Source organism: Eumetopias jubatus, unplaced genomic scaffold (genome assembly GCF_037043125.1).
Source record: "Eumetopias jubatus isolate StellerSeaLion01/CBP00866 unplaced genomic scaffold, mEumJub1_p1.0 scaffold_2, whole genome shotgun sequence".
Lineage (NCBI taxonomy): Eukaryota > Metazoa > Chordata > Mammalia > Carnivora > Otariidae > Eumetopias > Eumetopias jubatus.
This window is the reverse complement of record NW_028274808.1, coordinates 102943522-102964830: the sequence shown is the minus strand read 5'-3', so window position 1 is coordinate 102964830 and position 21309 is coordinate 102943522. Positions and strand designations below refer to the sequence as shown.

The following is a 21309-nucleotide window of genomic DNA, read 5'->3' as shown; positions in this document are numbered from 1 at the left end:
TGATATGTTCTTGGTTATAGGTTTAGTTTAAAAGTATTTTAAGAGACCACTCTAAGATTACAAATACTATTTTGACATTGTCTTTTAGCTTTAGCCAAAAAAATTCCAGAATAAGAAATTATGTTCCACAGCTGTCCTTTCCCCCACCTATGTGTAATAGTTGTGCTATTGATTCTTTGGTCTATGTTAAGTTAACATTTCCTCATCCACAAAATAGTTACTATGCTAGACGTCTACTGCATGAGGTACTGGGGCTACAATGATAAAGTCAAATATTCTGGCTCTTGAATAGGAAGCCTCAGCAATGTAATCTAGTTACATTTTACCACATACAGTCCAGCTACTGAAAACCATTAAGATTCAGGTAAAATGATCTGGCTATCAATATTCAGAGTATTTTCTCAAGTCTTCTCAAGTATTTCTCTACACGATAGATAAAATCCAGACAAGGTCCTGTCAAGAATATTTAATTGTTTAAAGATATTTGCAAAAGATATATCCAGTAAGGGATTAATATCCAAAATATGTAAAGAACTCATACAACTCAAGACCAAAACAACAAATAATCCAACGAAAAAATGTGCAGAAGACCTAAAGAGGCAATTTCCAAAAAAGACATAGAGATGGCCAATAGACACATGAAAAGATGTGCAACATCACTCATCATCAGGAAAATGCAAATCAAAACCACAATGAGATAACATCTCACACCAATCAGAATGGCTAGTATCAAAAAGACTAGAAATAACAAGTGGTGGTGAGACTGTGGAGAAAGGGTAACCCTCATATACTGCTGGTGGGAATTTAAATTGATGCAGCCGCTCTGGAAAACAGTTTGAGGGTGCTCAAAAAAAACCCTAAAATTGGAAGTACCATACCATCCAGTAATTGCATTTCTGGGTATTTACCAAAAGAAAATGAAAATACTAATTCAAAAAGATGTACGCACCTCTATGTTTACTGCAGCATTATTTACAAGAGCCAAGATATGGAGGCAATGCAATGTAAGTATCTATTGACAGATAAATGGATAAGGAAAATGTGGTATATATATATATGATGGAATATGATTTCACCAGAAAAAAGAACGATATCTTGCCATTCACAAGAGTGTGGATGGACCTAGAGGATATTATGCTAAGTAAGTCAGAGGAAGACAAATGCTGTATGATTTCACTTATATGTGGAATCTAAAAAATAAATGAACAAATAAACAAATACCACCACCAACAACAAAAAGAGAATTAGACTCATAAATAATAGAGAACTAACTAGTGATTGCCAGAGGGGAAGGCAGTGGGGGGATGGGTGAAATAGGTGAAGAAGATAAGGGAACAAACTTCAGTCACAAAATAAGTCATGGGGTTGAAAAGTGCAGCATAGGGAATATACTCAATAATACTGTAATAACTGCGTATGGTGACAGGTGGTAATTAGACTTATCCTAGACTTACCATGGTGAGCTTTTTATAACATATATAATTATCAGATCACTATGTTGTATACCCGAAACAAATATTCTATGTCAACTATACTTCAGTTAAAATTTTAAAAAAGAATAATTTAGTTGTTTATTCAGCCTTCACAAGGGCACAGCCCTCCTTCATGGGAGAAACTGCACAAAAAGTCATAAGAAATCAAGGGACGACCCCTTTAGGAAGCAATCCATGGCATACGGGACATTACGGTTCCATCACCCTCATAGCCAATAAAATCCTACAGCATCCAGGCAGTATTCCAAGAACTTTCTAACTTTAAAAAAGCCACATTTGATGTCAGTTATAGGAAGGAATTTTAAGAGGAGGCCCTTAGCCTTCTATAAAAAGTGAAACTGCCATTCCCTATTCCTCCATTAGAACAGAATATACAGTAAATCACAATTATATCACAACAAAACATTAGCCAAATTATTTCCATTTCAGACATTTAACTTAGTTTGGGAAAGTAAACTTATTTAAGATTTTTCTAAAGTAAGGAACTGGATTCCATAAAATTTTAAGGAAGAGAAAACAGCCAAGATTAATTCTTAATCTGGGAGATATTTTGTAAGATTATTATATTCCTTGTCTTAAAGGAACTTGATTTCTTTAAGTTGTTTTTATCACCAATTACAGTTTACATACCTGTGTGGCTACGGATATGAACTCTCAGTGTACCACTGCTGGCAAATTTCTGGCCACAATATGGGCAGATTTTCTCCTTTTCTCCTGTATGGGTCTAATAGGAAAGAAATAAAAAGGGTTGAGGATAAATATAAAGAATTAGGTTAAAATGATTAAGTGCCTCTGACAATGGTAAATCTTTTTTTTCCAGGATTATGTTTCATTAAGATGATTTAATATCACAATGAGATTTTAAACAATTTATCATGAGTATTCCCACTGATTCAAAAAAATAAAATAAAATAAAATAAAAACACAAACCTTAGAATCATGCATTAGTGCTAATTTGAAAATAATTCTGCAGTTTACTTTTTAAGCCTTTATGGAGCCCCCAAGTAAAAGCGATTAAGTTATACAAAACCAGTATATGCTGGCAAAACCGCATAATCAAAATGGGGTTAAAGCTGCCCTTTACTGCTGCCAAGAAACACTTCCTTAGAAGCATTTTTCACATTCTTTGTGTGTATTTAACTCTTGAGTACAGAATTAATCTCAATAAAGTAATCTATTATTTGCATTATGTTTGCCTGACTGGATTGATTTTACGGCAAAGCAAAAAGAAATATAAATCCGATTTGATCTTTAAAATCAGCAGTGTTAATTGAGCAGTCAATTTGAAAGAACATCCTTGCCCTCCACACACCTTTAAACTCAGCATAAAATAACAAGGAAAGGTGAATATGTATCATCAAAAGTGAATTTTGCCGGAATGTTAGAGAGTTCAAAGAAAAGAGTAAGCTCTCCCAAAAAGAGGAGGCAGATGGAGATTTTTAAACTTGTCTCACAATCTCATCAGGAGACCAGTTATTCTACCAGCATCAAAATAGGTCATTCCAATAAATGAGGGGGTCAGAGCTACTTTTCAAGTCCCATTGTTTTTCAAACTTAGGAGAAGGGGAAAAGAAGGGAGAAGGAAATTACTCTGGATATCTGCACATTCTCAGTGACACTTTTTAAAAAATTTTTTTTTTCATTTCAATGATGACCTACACATCAATGAAAGCATACAGTGGATCATCTGTGTTACCACCAGAACGCAGAGTTTCCAGGGCCTGTGTTTGCATTAGGTTTGTGCAAATTACTGGCATAGCCATGGGCTAATGTAAAAAGAATAGGAAAGTTTTATTTATTTATTTATTTTTTCTTTAAATGATGTGTTCCCAGGAGGGACGCATTGGCCGGGACTGAGTGAAGGGGGGGAGGGGGGTGGGGCAGTTACCTCATCTCAGAAAACCACCAATGTAGCAAAACATTCTCTATATTAATTGCTAACTTTAATATAATTAGTTTCATAGCCTTATTGGTATTTAATTTGAAAATTTTCACATTTGAATTATAATGTGCATTTGGATAGACACTATTGTATTTGTAGTTTTTAAAAGAGTTATAAACTAAATACCTTAGTCAACATCAGTGTCCTTTTAAATATTTTTCCATTGAAAATGATTTACATTATATTCAAGTTTGAGAAATAGAGTCTAACCAACTGCCACGCTAGCCAATGACACTGGCTACAACAGACATCTCCTTGATTCTGCATTTGGCAGGAACTTAACTTTCCATTTTCACTCTAAGTTTTTATACAAAACAGTTATACATTCTTTACTGTAAGAGCCGTTATTCCCATGGTCCCCATTATGGCTCATTTTAAAGGAAATGGTATAACATTTTAACATATAGCAGACCTATTTTCTTCTCATTCCCTGACAGAAGGGGCAAAATACAATAATTCTTTCTTGATTAGTGTACGGTTGTTTAGAAATTGTATATATCTATTATTACAACACTGGATTATTCCAAAGAGGCAGCTATCAATTTATTTATAGTATCCATATAAAATCCACAGCATTTCTTTTGCTGCTACATAAGTATTTCATTGCTCACCTACATGACCTAAGTTACTTTTCAGTGGCATAAGTTTCAAACTGAACAACTTTAAGTCAACATTAATGAAAAGAATTAAAATGCTTCTTTAGTTTAATTCAAAAATGTATCATCCTATTAGATAATGGAATTTGGTTAATTGGTTTTAAAAGTCATTTAAGGTACAATACTAAAATATCTTAAATATAGATAAGAAAGCATGGAAACAGATCACTCTGACAATACTGGATAAATGTATGAGACAAAAATGAACAATGCTCTGCAAAATGTACTATACGACAATCTGTGATTGTGGACAAACAACGATTATCTCTCTTGAAAACTCGCTATTTTTTCCCACATTGATTAAAACATGACACAAGTTTATTAAATTCATGCAAAAAAGTAATTCAAGCAAAGACAGTTGAAAGACTGTCTTATCCAGAAATTTGAAAAAAGAAGACAATATCATTATTACTGAACATTAAAGAAACAGGAAAAGAACGTTCAATTCAGTCCTTTGACACAGCCATACTAAGGACAGGTACCAAAATAAAAGTCACACTGAAGCAGGAATCACTTCCTCACATTCACTCAGCAGTACACACCAAGTAGCCGAATCTGTTACTTCTTAGTCATTTCTAGAGTCAACAGTAAAACTTATAATGGTGTTTGTTACACTATGAATTTTGCTATTTTTGAAAATACACTTAAAATGTACTTACAAAACAAATAAAAATAACCTCTTGATTTGCCTACAGTAATTAGCATAACACAAAAAAGATAATCTCCAAATCACCGTAAGTAAGAACCTCATTTTATTTGAGTTAAGCAAATACTTATCAAGTCCCTCTTCTGTGCCAGGAACCTCCCTAGGCCCTAGAGATGCAAGATGAAGAAGGACCATTCCAATCCTAGAAAAGAGCTCAATCTAATAACTTGTCAATAAACACCTGAATTTTTAGTTCTGAAAAATAAAATTAAGGCACTAATCATTTTTTAGATAAAAACCCACAATAATTCAAAAATGTACAAAAATTGACAAGCTCCCACTCATCAAATACTTTGACCCATCTATCACCATAGCTCAGTGTTATGCAGAATCCATACCTAAAACTAGGTTCACCTTCATCCAAATTATATATCTCTTCTGAAAAAGTAAAGAGCAGACATTTTTTGAAGAGCTCATATAAACCATGCATCCCTTGTCATTTTGAGGAAATATGTTGATCAATTAATATAAAATTGATTATCACATAATTAGCATGCATGCCTATATTGCTGAAGTATGTAATCCATTTAAACTCACAGAAGGCTTCTACTTACTTTCTTATGACTTCTAAGCACTGAAGGTGTAACAAATGCCTTATTACATAGCTCACATCTGTATTTCTTGTGTCTTTCATGGACCACCTGGACGTGAACATTTAAGGTATCCTTCCTTTTAAAGGTAGCGTCACAGTGATGGCACTTGAAAGTCCTCTCACCTGAGAAATGAAAAAGTCAAATAAGAGAAAGATCAGATGCAATAGCAGGGTGATGTTAACTCTCCCTCATAGGTTCCAGACATAGTGTTCTTTTCTCCAAAAAGTTAGCTTTATTACTAACAATTTATCATAACCAGAAAAGGTAATTTTTCACATCTTTCAATTCCATATTTGTTCATTCATTATGTGACCAGTGGGAAGTACTTTAACCTTATGTTCTCAGCCTCCTTTATTGGAAAAGGTGGAGACTCAGTTAGCTAATTTTCTAAAGGAACCATGAACTTTCTTTAAGAAAGTAAGTCTTTCTAGGGCAGGGGCTCAGGTTTGAAGTAAGTAGATTCTTGTGACAAAAGGCTTCTGTCAAGCAGAGTTAGTGGCTTTTGGGGTCCCTCCTAAACTCCCCTCACTCCACAACCTTTATGGCCTTTAAGGGACAGGGCACAAGCAGAATAGGGTCATGGGTAGCACAGTGGGGAGGGAAGCCCCTGGGGGCACACAGAAATAGGTCAGAGCCAGCCCCCTTCTAGGACAGGAGAGGGCTACAACACCCCTTTACTTCCTCAGCACTATCTCAGGAACTTGGACTAGAGGCACCCTAACATGGTCCTTGGTCTGCTAATTAATTCATTAGCCAGGGAAGGGGTGCAGCTCCCAGGCTCTCCTCAGACAGGTTAGGGGGCTGCCTCTCAGAGAGGCAGTTGGATTGGGACAATTATCCTTTTCTACCCAAAAGCCCCGGGGTACCTTTGAGGGTTTTCACCTTGTTCTCATTCTATAGCCTAGACCCACAGGGAAAGCAACTCCACAAACTATGTTTAGGGGTTGTATGGTATGGTACTTTTTAAACTTTCATATAATGCTATCCTTGTAGGTCTTCTTAACAAACACGTCTACCTTTTAGTGGTCTATTTAAATACATTAAATACATTTAAGCGATGCATGTGCACAATTAGAAGGCAGTTTTACCTCTCAGGAATTTTAACACAATTATATAAATTAGACAGACTAGTATTTGTTTGTTTTTTTTTTTAAGATTTTATTTATTTGACAGAGAGAGGGAACACAAGTAGGCAGAGTGGCAGGCAGAGAGAGAGGGAGAAGCAGGCTCCCTGCTGAGCAGCGAGCCCGATGCAGGGCTCGATCCCAGGGCCCTGGGATCATGACCTGAGCCCAAGGCAGACGCTTAACCGACTGAGCCACCCAGGCGCCCCTAGACAGACTAATATTTGAACATATTTTCCCTTTTTAAAGAACAATTATATTAGTACAGATTCACATATTATATTCATTATAAGACAAAATATACAGATAACTTTCTACACTGAAATAAGAGATTACCTCAATTTCAACCAAACTCATCTTATTTCCCTCCATTAGAACTAGCATAGATTTAGAAATGTGAAGATCTTATTATTTCTTCATACCAAATTTAAAGAAGGAAGGACAAAAAGAAGGAAAAAAGAAAAAAAGAAAAAGACAAATGACCCTTTTCAAACAGAATTATGGCTCTTTAACGTAAAATCTCTGAGAGCCCTGTTGAAATCTGATGCTTGGAACAAAGTGACACCCAAACCATGCAAGAACTGTGGAGATTCTGAGAGCTATGTTTGTACGTTGCCTTTGTGCATTTTTGTTGCTGGGTGCTATTACTAGTTTGTCTTTACATATCTTTTTAGATTTATTTAAATACTTTATTTGTATAAAATGTATAACCAGTGAGAGTAAAAGAAAGTATCAATGATATAAGACTATAAATAATACCAAAGCAACTCAGGAACAAAGAGAAATTAAAAAACAAAAACAAGGGGTGCCTGGGTGGCTCAGTCGGTTAAGGGTCAAACTCTTAGTTTCAGCTCAGGTCATGATCTCAGGGCCAGGGGTCCAGCCCTGTGTCTTAGGGCTCTGTGCTCAGCAGGGTGTCTGCTTAGGATTCCCTCCCTCTCCTTCTTCCTCTGCTCCTCCCCAACCCCCCTCTCAAAATAAATGAGTAAATCTTTACAATTAAGTAAACAAAAAACAAAAACAAAACAAAAAAGTAAACCTCCAAGATTTCTCCTATTAAAGCATTTCTATTAAACTACCACATGAATCAAAATATTGATTCCTATACAAAGACCTCTTCAAGCTATACCAAGGGAGGCCTTATCTTTCTTCTTTCATATTTTAATTCCAGATTTCTTTGTTTTAAGCTTATCAGAATTTTTTAACTCTGATGAGATTTAATCTGATGTTATCAGATTTCTTTGCCTTAAAGAAATAAACATAGGATTAAAGATAGGATTTTTCCTATCTTAAAACCAAGAAGCTATTTAGTAACCTGCCTTTTGGTTTTCAGTGTGTTAGAAAATAGCAGTAATTCCCAAAGTAATTATGACAAGCTATTCTTCATATTTTGAGCCAGAATGCTGATAGAAGTTTCTAAAACAGCCTGCATGTTTTGAAGTTAAACAGGTTTTAATTTTCATATTGTGTAAGATAACATCTAGTATTTTGTCTTATTCTGTCTACTTCTGGTTTTTCCCATCCTTTTAGCTGACTCGCCTTATCTGATGTTTAACTTTACCTTCAATAACCCACTTACTCAGTCAACTACAAAGCTGATTTTCCAGGCAAATGTCGGTGCAGCTTCATAAAGCCTGTGATTAATGTACTGATCGACATTATATTAAATACAGAGTGTGCAAGCAGAGTCTACACCACTGCTTCAATCCTCTGTCTCAAGTATATGAGAACCAATCAGCAGAAATCAAAAGTAGCAGATTCCTTATAATAAATATTCCTTGTCGCTATTGAAATTAAATTTTCATCTGTCTAAAGAAAAATTTCCTGAGCATCAGGCCAAATTTGGCCACAGAAGTCTTAATAGTATTAATGAGGTTCACTAGTCCCAAATCCCTACTCTAAAATCCACTCATCTCATAATGATTGTCTTTCTTAATCAAATGAGAGCGAAATGGGATGGAAATTCCTGCTGTTACATGACAAATTTTATTTCTTAAATGCATGGCTGTCCTTAATAAAGAAAGAGAAAGTGGTGTTGACCAATTCTCCAAAGCTGTAAGGTCAGATGCAGAATGGCACGAGACCTTAACACTACCTCTTATGTAGGAAAAGAGGCATTTCGTCATGATCATTACTGCTCGGTATTTTTAAAAACTTTAATATCTTCGGTATTTTGAGTTTTAGACACTTCTATTTGACCGGAGAAAATTTCTTCCAAGACACTATCTTATCCATACGCTTGTCACAAATGATTAATTGTTTTGCTTTCCTCAGAAATATTAAAAGTTTAATCAGCAGTAGGAACTTTGTTTCAGAAGATGTTCCACTGACTAAACAATTCAAAAGCAATCAATACAAAGATTACCTACGTTATGCCATTTTTCTTTACTTTTAGATACAGTAATGCAGCAAATGTCCAGTTACTTTGATATCTGAACCCACTTTAAAACTCAGCTTAGCAATAGCATTTTCTCTGAAATAAAGTGATGTAAAGTGGTCTTTCAGCGATGTGGGTATAAGGTGCTATATTCTAAACACAGCTCTGAGTGTATCTGCCTTACAAATTTGCATGCTGTGTTTGTGTGTAACTTCTCTCAAAAGAAAAAGAAGTGCTCCTGCCAAAAGAAGTAAGAAGTTATTAGATATGTAGATATTAGAAGTTATTAGATATGTACTCTGATCTTTTCCAACTTTAAAAGTCTATGAGCTAATAAAACCATGCCAGACATCTGCATGTTTTAAAGGGTCAGACATGTTTCCTTAATCATTATATTTAAAAGGGAACAAAAATGTCTATTTCAGAACAAATTTCAAAGGTACCTTACTGAATATAAGAGAAGATTTTATATACAAACCTTAAATAGTACAAAGAAATGATATAAAATAAAATGTCTCATAAAATGATTTATCTTAATGTGGGAAAATAAAGCAAGGATAAAGGAAGAAAAGGTGAAAAGCAGGATTATCAGCCCTGTTTATGTTCAAAAGCAGATCACATAACCACATATAGGTCCACTTCTGTGATGCCTACATTCTCAAAAGTTGTAAGAACGAAGTTTGAGATAATTCACTTTGTCCTCAACTGCTTGTATTGTGACTTACTGTTATGTATGAGCAGGTGTCTCTGCAAAGAAAATGGGGTTCGGAACAAAGCTTTACATTCCTCACACTGGAATGGTCTCTCTTCAGAATGGGTCTGCAGATGAAAGAAACTGTGAATCAGGAGGATCTAGAATCATCTGATCATGACAATAACTGGAGCTTGTATTCATGATGTGGGAGAGGAATGGGAAGGTAGACAATATCTTGTTTCTTCTGATGATGTTCTTTCACTATAAAACCGTGGACACAAATATGCAAAACAACTGTATTTTTAAGTTCTCACGTTAATTATAAATTTGATAAGTAATAAAGGAAATTGTCCCTATAATCTCAAAATGCTAATCTGAATATACACAGATTTCTCAGGATTTACTCTGCAGAGTAAAATGATTTGTAATTTCTCTGAAGACTAAAACTTCTTTTTTACTGGACAGGCTTTTACTATGCTACTACAACATTTTCAACATAATCAAAGGAAACTGGTAAAAGGAGACAGTTTCCACCTACTATCCTCAACTTGATTGAATAAGTTCCAATAATTTTTAGTCCTAGATACCATTTTCCTCCTAAATTAAACTAGAACATTTACTCATACTTAAACCAGGTAATATTCATTAAATATTTATTTTGTGTCACTGCTGCACTCAACACTTTACATGAATTTTTTTAATTAATTCTAACAGTAATTGGATGGACAACATACTATTACTGTCCCCATTTTACAGATGAAAAAACTAAGGCTCAAAGAATTTCAGTAACTTCCCTGAGATCAAACAATGTAGGTGCAGCAAGCACCTTTAAACACACAACAAACAAAAATACACTGAGAAACAATAAACAGAAAACCAGAAATAAGAACAATACAAACAACAAAATAGTATGCTTGTTAACTTCACTTTTTTTATTGCACATCAGTATTAACCTGTTTGGCACAAGTCAGTGTATAAAATCCTATTCTACCATGGATGGCAAGATAACAATGCTCATAAATGCTAAAATACCAAAAATTGAACTATTTTCTCTTATGATAATAAAACAAATCATGTAATTCATTAGTTTTTATGATACATGTGGTATAAAAATAAAGGGAATAAATAAAGCACTTTATTCACAGCATAAAGATTTAAACATTTTCTTAATGTACGTTATAAAATTCAAGATATAAGTATTACCTATTAACATAATGTTGGTGAAAAAGGGATTATCCTGCCTGTTTTCAGTTGTAAAAAGTATAAAGGATGAGGGGACCAAATATTTAAAACTTGGGATAAACCACTACACATATTCAAATGTGTTATTTAGCCACATAAATGAACATGATAGCTGGGAATAAAATAGAACAGAGAGTAAGTTTCTTTCATTACATAAAATATATGGACACTTAGTATAGGAAAATATGGTCCTTCAAATTGGTAGAACAGTGGACTGTTTAGTGAATGGTTTTGAGGCAACTGTATAGACATTTAGGAAAAAATTAAACTGGATCTATTATTCATTCACCCCTTTAAATAAATCCCATTTCAATTCAGCCTTTTTTGCAAATGTGAAGAATAAACTGTAAATATACTAGAAGAAAATATGAGTGAATTGTTAAATACTTTTTGAGCAGGAAAAGGCTTTCTAAGCATGGCAGAAACTCAGATATGCAGATGAGAGAAGGCATTAAATTTAAAACTGCAAGGCAAAAATGTTTGGTGACAAAGAAAATATTTGCAACATGAAATAAAAATTTTAAGCTGCTAATATAAGGAGTTATGGCACATTAACAGGAAAAAAATGAAAACTCCAAAGAAAAGGGGCAAAAAGACTTCTCCAAGTAGCACTCTTGCAATATCCTTCATTACTTATTTTGTACCCAGTCCATGCTATGCACTGCATGCCCTTATGTGTCAGTCCTGTTGTACACACTGGGGATATAGTAGTAAAAACAGAAGACTAAGTCCCTGCTGTCACAGAGCTCTCACACTGGCAAAGAGAGAAAGACAAAGAACAAATGATAAAATATGAAATACATTCTATAGAGAAAAAAAAGGAAGGGAAAGGGGATAGCAAAAGTTTCAAAGAATGGGGTATCAATTTTAAACAGAAATTCTAACTGAGAAGGTGACTTGAGAGAAGAACTGATGGAAGTGAGGGAGCAAGGGCATGTCTCCCTCAGAGGCAGCTGGGCAGGAAACACTATGGAGGCCAGTGTGGCTGGAGTACATGTGGAAGAAACACAGAAGTGGGGAGATGAGGCCAGAAAAAAAATGGGCAAAGAATGGGAAGGAGAAGTGAATCACGTAGAGCCTGGCTGGCCGCTGTAGGAATTTTGTCTTTTACTGAAAAAGATAAAAAATCTCAAATGAGTTTTGAGCATATGAGTGGCATGATTCACTTGACATTTAATAGGATACTAAGGTGGCTGTGCTGAGAAAAGGAGAGAGGGGAACAAGGCAAAGCAGAGAAACTGGAGAAGAACAGCAATAAACCAAACAAGAGATAATTAAGGCCTATATCAGAGTGGTAGCTACCACTGTAAAGAGAAGTGGTAGATTTCTGGATATATGAGGCAAGTCAACAGGTTTTGTGGAGAGCCTTGAATTTGAAGCATGAGACACAGAAAAGAAGATCTAAGATTGTGACCAGAGTGATGGTAGGCTGGATCAGCCATTAACTAACACATGAAAGAGCAAGCAAGAAACAAGTCTGGTGAAAGATAAGAGGGGTTCAGTTTTGGGTGGGTTCAAATGACTAATCAAAGATGTTTAGTAGACAGTGGAACCTTTCAAGTCTGCATTATAGTGTAGAATATTTGGGGATGTCAGATTATATATTGTTAGTATTTAAAGCCAGGAGTACAATGAGAGAATAAAAGTTAAAAAAAAAAAAAAAACTCTCTGTGGTATATCAGATCAGCAAAAGTGAGGAGAATGGATATTACTCATTGTCGACAAAAAGGTAAGATCAAGCAATCCTATATCTTATAACCGGGAATGTACATTTTCTGAGTGGCAGTATGGCTCTATTGACCAAATTGACAAATGCACATACTCTTTGACTAACCAACTCCCTTGACAGACACAGATCTGGCAATTATTTACATAAACAAAAACTTTTTTAAAAAACCTCCTAAATGCCCACTGGCAGATATAAACCTGATAACTAAATTTGAGTGGCTACTGTATATTTATTTTGGTATGGAAAACCCACTATACCATATTTTGAGTGTCAAAAGCACAATGCAAACCATTATAGATAGAATACCATTTGCTGCATACATACACACATGTAGAATGGGATGTAGGAAGATGTCCTACGAAATGCTGAGGAGGTTTCTTATAGTAAAGTGGAGAGTGGTATCTGACAGAGCTTTTGCTTTCTTCTTTACACCTTTCTTTGATGTTTTAGTTTTCTACAAAGAGTAGATTATATTATTACAAAAAGAAAGAAACTCTTTTGTTTTTAGAGCACCCATATTGGAACAAAGGGTTGCTTTTAGTCTTCCAAAAATATGATATTCCACCCTAACCAATTCTTTCTCTTTTTCCAAATCCAGGACAATACAACGTGTGGCTATGATTTAGCAGCTTGATGATGAAATAACTTGGGACAGCATGAAGCCTCACGCCTATGTTAACCAAACCAAAGCCACAACATCTAGATACAGCCTGAAGTCAAGAGCTATTTTAAGTAATAAGCTGTTAGTGCATAGGCCGGTGAATAAATATTTTTGTCAAAGATTCCAATATCACCAAAGGAGTTGTGATGGCATGACTTGTCAAAGTCTCGGCATAATATACTTTACAAGTACCAGATAAAATTCAGCTTTTTAAAGGGTGCTTATGCTTCAGTTTTTCATTTCTACAGGGTGCCAAACTGCTCAGACTTATTAATTACATTATCCTTCAGCTATAGAACATTCCCCCACTTAAATGCCAAGTCACCAATGACACCAATATCTGCTGGTAATAACAAATGAACTCGTCCATGAACTATACATATATATTTTATGTATCATATCATATATCTTTTTATGCACCAAGTCTGATCGTTGTTGCAGATGTAGAAAACACATAAAAAAATGTGTTCCACTCTTTATAACGCCTAATAAAATGTCTCAAGAATGCTTCAGGTTTTCAACATAATTTTTATACAATAATCACCAAATTAGCATATTTCTAGCTATACAAACCAAATATTAATTTCGTGAGAACAGAATAAAATTTTCATCAGGCCCAATCACAATTAAAAATTATGACCATGACTATCACCAGTATATATTGCTCTGTAGTAACAGTATTACTAGAAATGATATTTTTTCTTTTTTTTTTAAAGATTTTTATTTATTTATTTATTAAGAGAGAATGGTAGAGAGAGAGCATGAGAGGGAGGAAGGTCACAGGGAGAAGCAGACTCCCTGCTGAGCAGGGAGCCTGATGCGGGACTCGATCCCGGGACTCCAGGATCATGATCTGAGCCGAAGGCAGTCGCTTAACCAAATAAGCCACCCAGGCACCCTAGAAATGATATTTTTTCTTTGGGTCATGCGCAAAGCAAGAAAACTATCTTAAAATTCAGAGAAATAACAAGAGCTAAAATAAATTTGAAGAAAATATCCCTGAGATATACATGTCAGAACTATTCTTTTCTCTTAAAAAAAAAAAAAAAAAAGACTTTTGTTATTGAAGTCTCAAGTCTGCATATCATAAGCATATTACTATCCCACTGGGTCACATAATAAACCTAAAGCTGCATAGAATGTGTGTCATCTGGCTGTTTACAAGGTCTGTGGATTAAATTTTTACTGTCAGCTTTATAACTGGCTTCCTTAAAGGGCCTCGTCCTCACAAAAATGAATGGAAACTAGAGAGATATCAAAGAAATCAACTCAGCACAGGAAAAGGTAGCTCATTTCACACAGATTAAGTTAAGACTCTTCCAGAAGCATAGCCTTTCATGGCCAAGCCCAACCTTTCCACTGCTTGAAAAGCCACAATTTCATTAGTACAAAGCTGTAACTCCATGGAGCCAACTAGTAAAGGCCTCAAGTTTATACCCTGATCAGGGCAAAGGGAATTTGCTAAAAGAAGGAATAACCATAGACTTGCAGAAGTCTTCCTTGAAGGGCAGCAATTTAGACTACCACTCAGGGAATTTTTCCCTCTACAACACTACTAAAACATAGCATCCCATATTTCTAATCAAGATGCTTTTAACAAACACTGCTTCAAACAATATGACCCTTCAGGCTAGCTGATCTGACCATTAATTTAAAACTTCTGCCTCTACAATGGCCACCATTTATTACAGTGAGCCTAGAGTCATACGGAACAAGTTTACTCTCTCTTCCACAAGTATATGGAAACAGCAACCATGTCCCTTCACAAACTGTTGTGATAACCAGACACCTGTAGCTTCACTCATGAAAATATGGCTTTCAGATACATCACAGGAATTGTAAAGCAGAATTTTCTGAATAAAATAAAAATCAGACATCCTAATTTTTATAACTCACGTGGAACAACTCAGCAATTATACCAGCTCCTCTAGTGGATGATTCGTTTGCTATGCAAAATGGCTAAATAAATTGGTAATTCTGCATTGAACTTTATGTGCCATCCAAAAATAAACAAGTGCAGATACCTAAAGTACAAACAGACAAATAAAACAACAAGGGATTGTTGGATTTTATAGGATTCTAATCCTATATAAAATTACGCTCTCTAAAAATTACTACCAGTTGTTGAATAAGAAAGTTTTCTTAAAATATAAATCCCTAGAAATTAACATATAATAGGATATGTATTATCAGCAATAGGATAAAAACTAACAGATGCTAATAGGATTCAAATACTTGGCCAGACAAGATAGATAGATAGACAGATAGTAAAATGTATGTGTGTTTTGTATATGTGTGTTTAAGCCACCATCCAATTATCTAAGTGTCAACATCACCAGAGGGCATATTCTCAATGAAACCCTCATAAAAATTAATCTATTTTTCAACCTAATACAGATATAAACTAAATTCAAAAGATCACAGTTTAGAGTCAGTTTCTAATTTTAAATATAAAATATCCAAGATGGGGTATTAGGTTCAAAGCCTATTTTCTACTGAAAATACTGCATTTCAGCATATTTTAATTATAACATACAGTTCTCATTTGTGCCTTTTTAGTTTTCATTGATTCAGGTTTACAGCATTTTCTGGTATAACACAAATTCTTTGCTCATTTGTTTTGTTTTTCAGATTCCACATATAAGTGAAGTCATATGGTATTTGTCTTTGTCTGACTTATTTCACTTAGCATAATACGCTCTAAGTCTAGCCACGTTGTTGCAAATGGCAAGATCTTGTTCTTTTTTGTGGCTGAGTAATATTCCGTTGTGTATATACCACATCTTTATCCATTCATCTATCGATAGACACTTGGATTGCCTCATATCTTGGCTATTATGGTACAAAATGTTATATGGGAAGAGCATCTATTTTTCAAAAATATACAATTTTCCATTTAATTTAACTTAGCTTCCAAATTTATATTACCTGCCCACCAAAATTGTTTATATCATTCAAAAATTCATTACCCTGTGTGTGTATTGAGGGTTCATATAGGTATACTTCTTGCCTTCATGATAAATTTCCACTGTATGTCATGTTCCATGAGTCACTGAGTTTACTTTCCAAAGTTTTTGTCTTCTCTTGCTGTAACAAGCCATTACCACATCTTCTGGCTATTGCTAACCTAAGTTTTGTTTTTGTTTTTGCTTTTTAATTCATCCTTCACTTAACCTTCTAATAGGTCCTGTGGGCTAGGAAATGAGTCAATTGAACTTGGTAGAATCTCAGATAAAGTAAAAGTTAAAGTGAGAAAGAAAGGATCTCCATGTTATGACTAAATAACATGTTTTAATACATGAAAAACATGAAACTTAGCAGTAGAGGAGAATTAATTTATAATTATACAGGAAAATAAGCTATGTTTTTGTTTCCTGTTCTTTTTACCAAAAAGGGGAAGAATAAAACATTTCTGATCCAAATTATTCACAAGGGCAAGTATATATATGAAGACTTTCTGTGAAAAGGAGCTATTTTTAATATATGACATTGATCTACAAGAAGATAAAAAGGAAGCAGTGGAAAGAAATCTGCTTATTAACATCCATCTTCCCAAAGCACCACGTAAAAGAATTTCATAAAAGAAAAACTAAAAGAAGCCCTTACCCAACAGATGTTAAAACATACTATAAAGTACAATTATTAAAATACTATGATATTATAAGAGAACAGAGATTAAATGGAAAAGAACAACATCCAAACAGTTTTATATAAGAAGCATTCAACAATGTAATAGCAGTGGTTATAAATCAGGATCTCAGAGGTGCCTGGGTGGCTCAGGTGGTTGGGCGGCTGACTCTTGATTTCGACTCAGGTCATGATCTCAGGGGTGTGGAATCAAGCCCCGCAACAGACTGCACTGACTGGGAGTCTGTTTTATTCTCTCTTCCTCTCTCTCTCTCTGCCTCTCCCCTAGCTCGCTCACTCTCAAATAAATAAATAAATCTTTTAAAAATTAATAAATAAAATAAATGAGGAGCTCATTCCATACCTAAAAACAAATTCTTCATGCACTAAGATGGTAACAAAAAAGAAACTAATATAACTTCTAAAGTCATTAATAAATGCTTGCATAGTGTTGGAATAAGAAGGTTTTCTAACTAAGACATACAACTCAGAAGCTGTATATACTCAGAAGCCATAAAACTCATAATCCATGTCATACTTCAAAAGATAAAAATGTAAAACTTCTTCATTCAAAAGATACAAGTTGATAGATGGGGACAAATATTAGAAACAAAAATAACAAAGGATTAACATTCATAGTATCTATAGAGTTCCTAGAAACCAATGAGAAAACAGCCAAATAGTTCAATAGAAAAGTGGATAAAGAGTACATACAAGCATTTCTCAAAAGTAATGTAAATGGAACATAAACTTATAAAAAGAACATAATTTCACTAACCATTGCTTAAATGGAATGAAATATCACTTTTCAATTCTCAGACTGAAAAATAAAGACTGACAAAATCAAATGTTAATTGTACAGATAAAGGGGCACTTCAATCACTGCCAAATGAAAGAGCTTTTTCAGAAGGCAGTTGGGCAGGAGCAAAACTTCCTATTCTATTAAAGAAACATAATTTTTTAGTAAAGAAAACTATTATTATTTCATAAATTTCATAACTAAGGACTATTTGCACTAATGCTCTTGACATAGTTATAAAGTTTTATGTAGAATAGTTATAGTGACAAAAAATGAGTAGCTTTATATGATCCTACCTGAAAAACTCTCCAAATCATAATGTTAAGGCAAAAAAGTAAGTTCCAGAATGACATCTATGTCCTAATACCATTTACATGTAAATATACTTATCTCCCAGATGGGCAGCTAAAACCTTGTGCTTTTCTCCAAGTTCCATCCAGAAGAACGTTCTCTTATACAAAAACATCAGTGTGACATGTGGAAGTTACTGAAGATCTGACTAGAGAGATGAAGGAGATGGCTGGTATGCACAGCACTTGAAAAATTCACATCTAATCTAACACTGTGGAATCTCTTTCCAATAGCCGCTTTTCACAGTTCCTAGCCTATCTTTCCAATTCTGCTACACAAACACAAACAACTCTCACCTTCTCATTTCTAATTTCCCACACTCTAACCGATTTTAAACAGTGAGAAGGTATGTCAAAGGCATTATACTGAAGATAAATAACGATTCTATTTTACTGTGTATAAAATATCCTCTAACTATTAGGATCACTAGCCTGAATACAGTAGTAGATGGGGTCATAATTAACAGTTTGTGCACATAATGTGTACAGTTTTTAATATATTTAAGAAAGTCCCAAAAAGTATCCACTGGGGAGGGGACTGGAATTGTGGGGGACCAGGGAAGGTAGGTGCTGTCAGGGATTACAACCTAAATTGCATAACTGAGTACCCATACACTATGTGTGTTTTGAGATTTTACTTTTAAGATACCTGTTACCAAAAGAAAAAAAATTTAATCAAATTAAAAAAAAACAAAAACAAAAACAAGACACCTTCCTCTCTTTCAATATTTCCAGCTTTGTGGATTTAAGAGGGTTAGGGATGTGTACTTGATCAGACAGGTCAAGTGAAAGGAGTTCAAAACCCTAGACTGGGTTGGGCTAGGCTGGTAAAAAGCAGAGCAGAGAGTAAAGCTGATATCCCACTTAAGATGAGCTCAGGAGGTAAGCATTAGTCGAAACTTAAAGGCTGAGACAAGACTTGGAGGCCAGAAGTTTGGGAGGCAAGGTGCCCTGTGCCCAGAGGAGCAGGGATGAAGGAAGCTCTGAAGGGCAATGAGCAATGATGTGGTTCTGGCAAACACTAGGAGGTATGGTCTCCAGTCGATGACTCCTAAGTTAATATTTAGGGGTGGGGAGAGTGGAGAGAGTAGAATAAAGCTGGATGGAGGTTTCCCTATTAAAGTCTGAGAATAAAGGGGAATCACTGATTTGGAAGTAAATGAACTCCAAGTCAAGTATTTATCTCAAAATTACAATAGTTCAAATTAAAGGTTTAAAGAGTAATACTTAGGTATCTCGGAGTGTGTAAACTCAATTAGTGTAGAATGAATACAACAAAGGCCCCCTGCTCTGCAGGAAGCCTGCTTCTCCCTCTCCCACTCCCCCTGCTGTGTTCCCTCTCTCGCTGTCTCTCCCTCTGTTGAAAAATAAATAAAATCTTAAAAAAAAATAAAAATAAAAATAAATAAATAAATAAATAAATAAATAAATTGCCCGTATTCTTCTGTTTTCTGTTCTATTTTTTAATGGCGATTCATGACCCAGTAAATTGATTTCAAGACACAAAGTGGCCATGGCCCAGAGCTTGGAAATCATTGGATGAGATATTAATATAGAAGGCCCAATGGAATTATTCCAGGAAAGGGTGTGACCAGAGTTCCTCATAGGCCTCTAAGTTCATCTCTGGAGGGATATGTAAAGGGTCAGAAAAAAGTCTATTATTTGAATAGACATACCTTTGTCCCCAGAAGCTTGTCTATGACTTCATCAGGACAAAACCTCTCTGTATTCATTTCCATCATCAAGCTTGTAGTACCAGCTTCATGATCCAGGATAACTGAGTCCATCTAGATGTCCTGCCTATAGCAGGAGGGAAGCACTATACACCTTATCTCAATTTTGCTTTTCAATAAATTTGATAAGGAAGCAAATGGAGGGTGTAAAGACTAGTTTCTGCCACCTGTAGTTCTGAAGTGTGTGTCCAGTTGTGATTTATAGATCTAGTTAGATCCAGATAAACAATCATTATTTTAACTAGATCCAAAAAATTCAACTAGTAATCGAGTCAAATAATTGTCAGAAAGGATTAGAGAGAGGAAAAACTAATTTTGACCTATTGAGCCTATATACTGGCAAAATGATGAAATAAGTAATTAAGTTTTAGAAACAAAAAATCACCCCTTCAAAGTCTGATACTGCCATAATCACACTGAAAGACAGTATTTTCTTTTCAAGAAAATCCAAATGTTAAGAGAACGGACCCCAAAATGAATAAAGTAAGTATAATAAAAATGCAAAAGTTACATCACCAAAGAAACCAGAAGAATAATTTATTTATTTAAAATAACAACCTTTGGTCATGCTATATGATGGAGATCAGTTTGATTCAAATTTTTTTTCTAATTTCCTTGCATATCCTTATTTTTCAGTTTCCTAACTGGCCATTAATGAATAATGATAGAAGAAAAAGTTTATTTGCTTTTTTCACATAACTCATGGAGAATATTTCAGACTTTTTCACTTAACCATACCAAATACATGCTAGGATCATAACAGTGAGAAGCACATTTGTCTATAGCAGAAGGACTGAATGTGCTTTCCACTTTAGAAATTATAGGCATCATTGTTTCTATCCTTCCCAAGACCTCATTATTACTTTCATATGATTTATGGCTGAATGTATGAGAGATGGTGCAAAGATCCTGTGCCAAATTCCCATATGGCATATAACATAAGCCAAACTGAAAAACTCGTAAATGTGGGTAGATCAGTTTCATCAAAGAATGGAGCAAGAGAGTTCCAGAGACTGAGCAGGAAACTAGCCAGATAATTTTTTACAGTCATGCAATTCCAAAGCAGAAGTAATGAATGTGGTCCTGCCCCTGATCATTTAATGCTTGAATTAAACCTAAGAACAGTCAGCAAGAAATTAGAAAGAGACAATTTGGGACACCATCAATCAACTCTTTTTATTCTCTGGTAAATCTAACTTTTGTTTTTTTCTTTCTAGGCTAAAGCTAAAATGATGTCATAACTTTTTAAAAGATTTTAAAAGAGAAAGAATGATGCTTTGAAGTCTCAATAAATATTGAAATAACTATAACTCCAATGGAATAGTCTAAGAGAAAAATAATTAACAAGTTATTTTAAAAGATATTATATACATATTACTTAACAGCATGCTAAAATGTATTAACCAAAATCAATAAGCAAGCAGTACCACAGCCAACTGGGCAAGCACTCCAAGTCCCCAAGCTTCAGCTGCAATTCCACCACAGCCAGTGAGCACACAAAGCCCACAAAGGGTACACCTCTTGAATGTCTGGGGCAGGGGATAATCTCATGACCACGGGGATTACACTTCTGGGCCCATGAG

The 21309-nt window shown here is 34.8% G+C and overlaps 1 protein-coding gene across 4 annotated transcripts in view; it reads right to left on the bottom strand.

Moving 5' to 3' along the window:
* Positions 1-21309, bottom strand: part of PRDM5 (PR/SET domain 5) — a 184753-nt gene that overhangs the window by 65736 nt on the left and 97708 nt on the right. For all 4 annotated transcript variants that reach the window (XM_028102296.2, XM_028102297.2, XM_088019962.1 and 1 more), the window contains 3 exons: positions 9617-9710; positions 5352-5512; positions 2124-2217 (listed from right to left, as the gene is read on the bottom strand). In XM_028102296.2, the coding sequence (XP_027958097.1) occupies positions 2124-2217; positions 5352-5512; positions 9617-9710 (349 nt within the window). The remainder of the gene's footprint in view (positions 1-2123; positions 2218-5351; positions 5513-9616; positions 9711-21309) is intronic.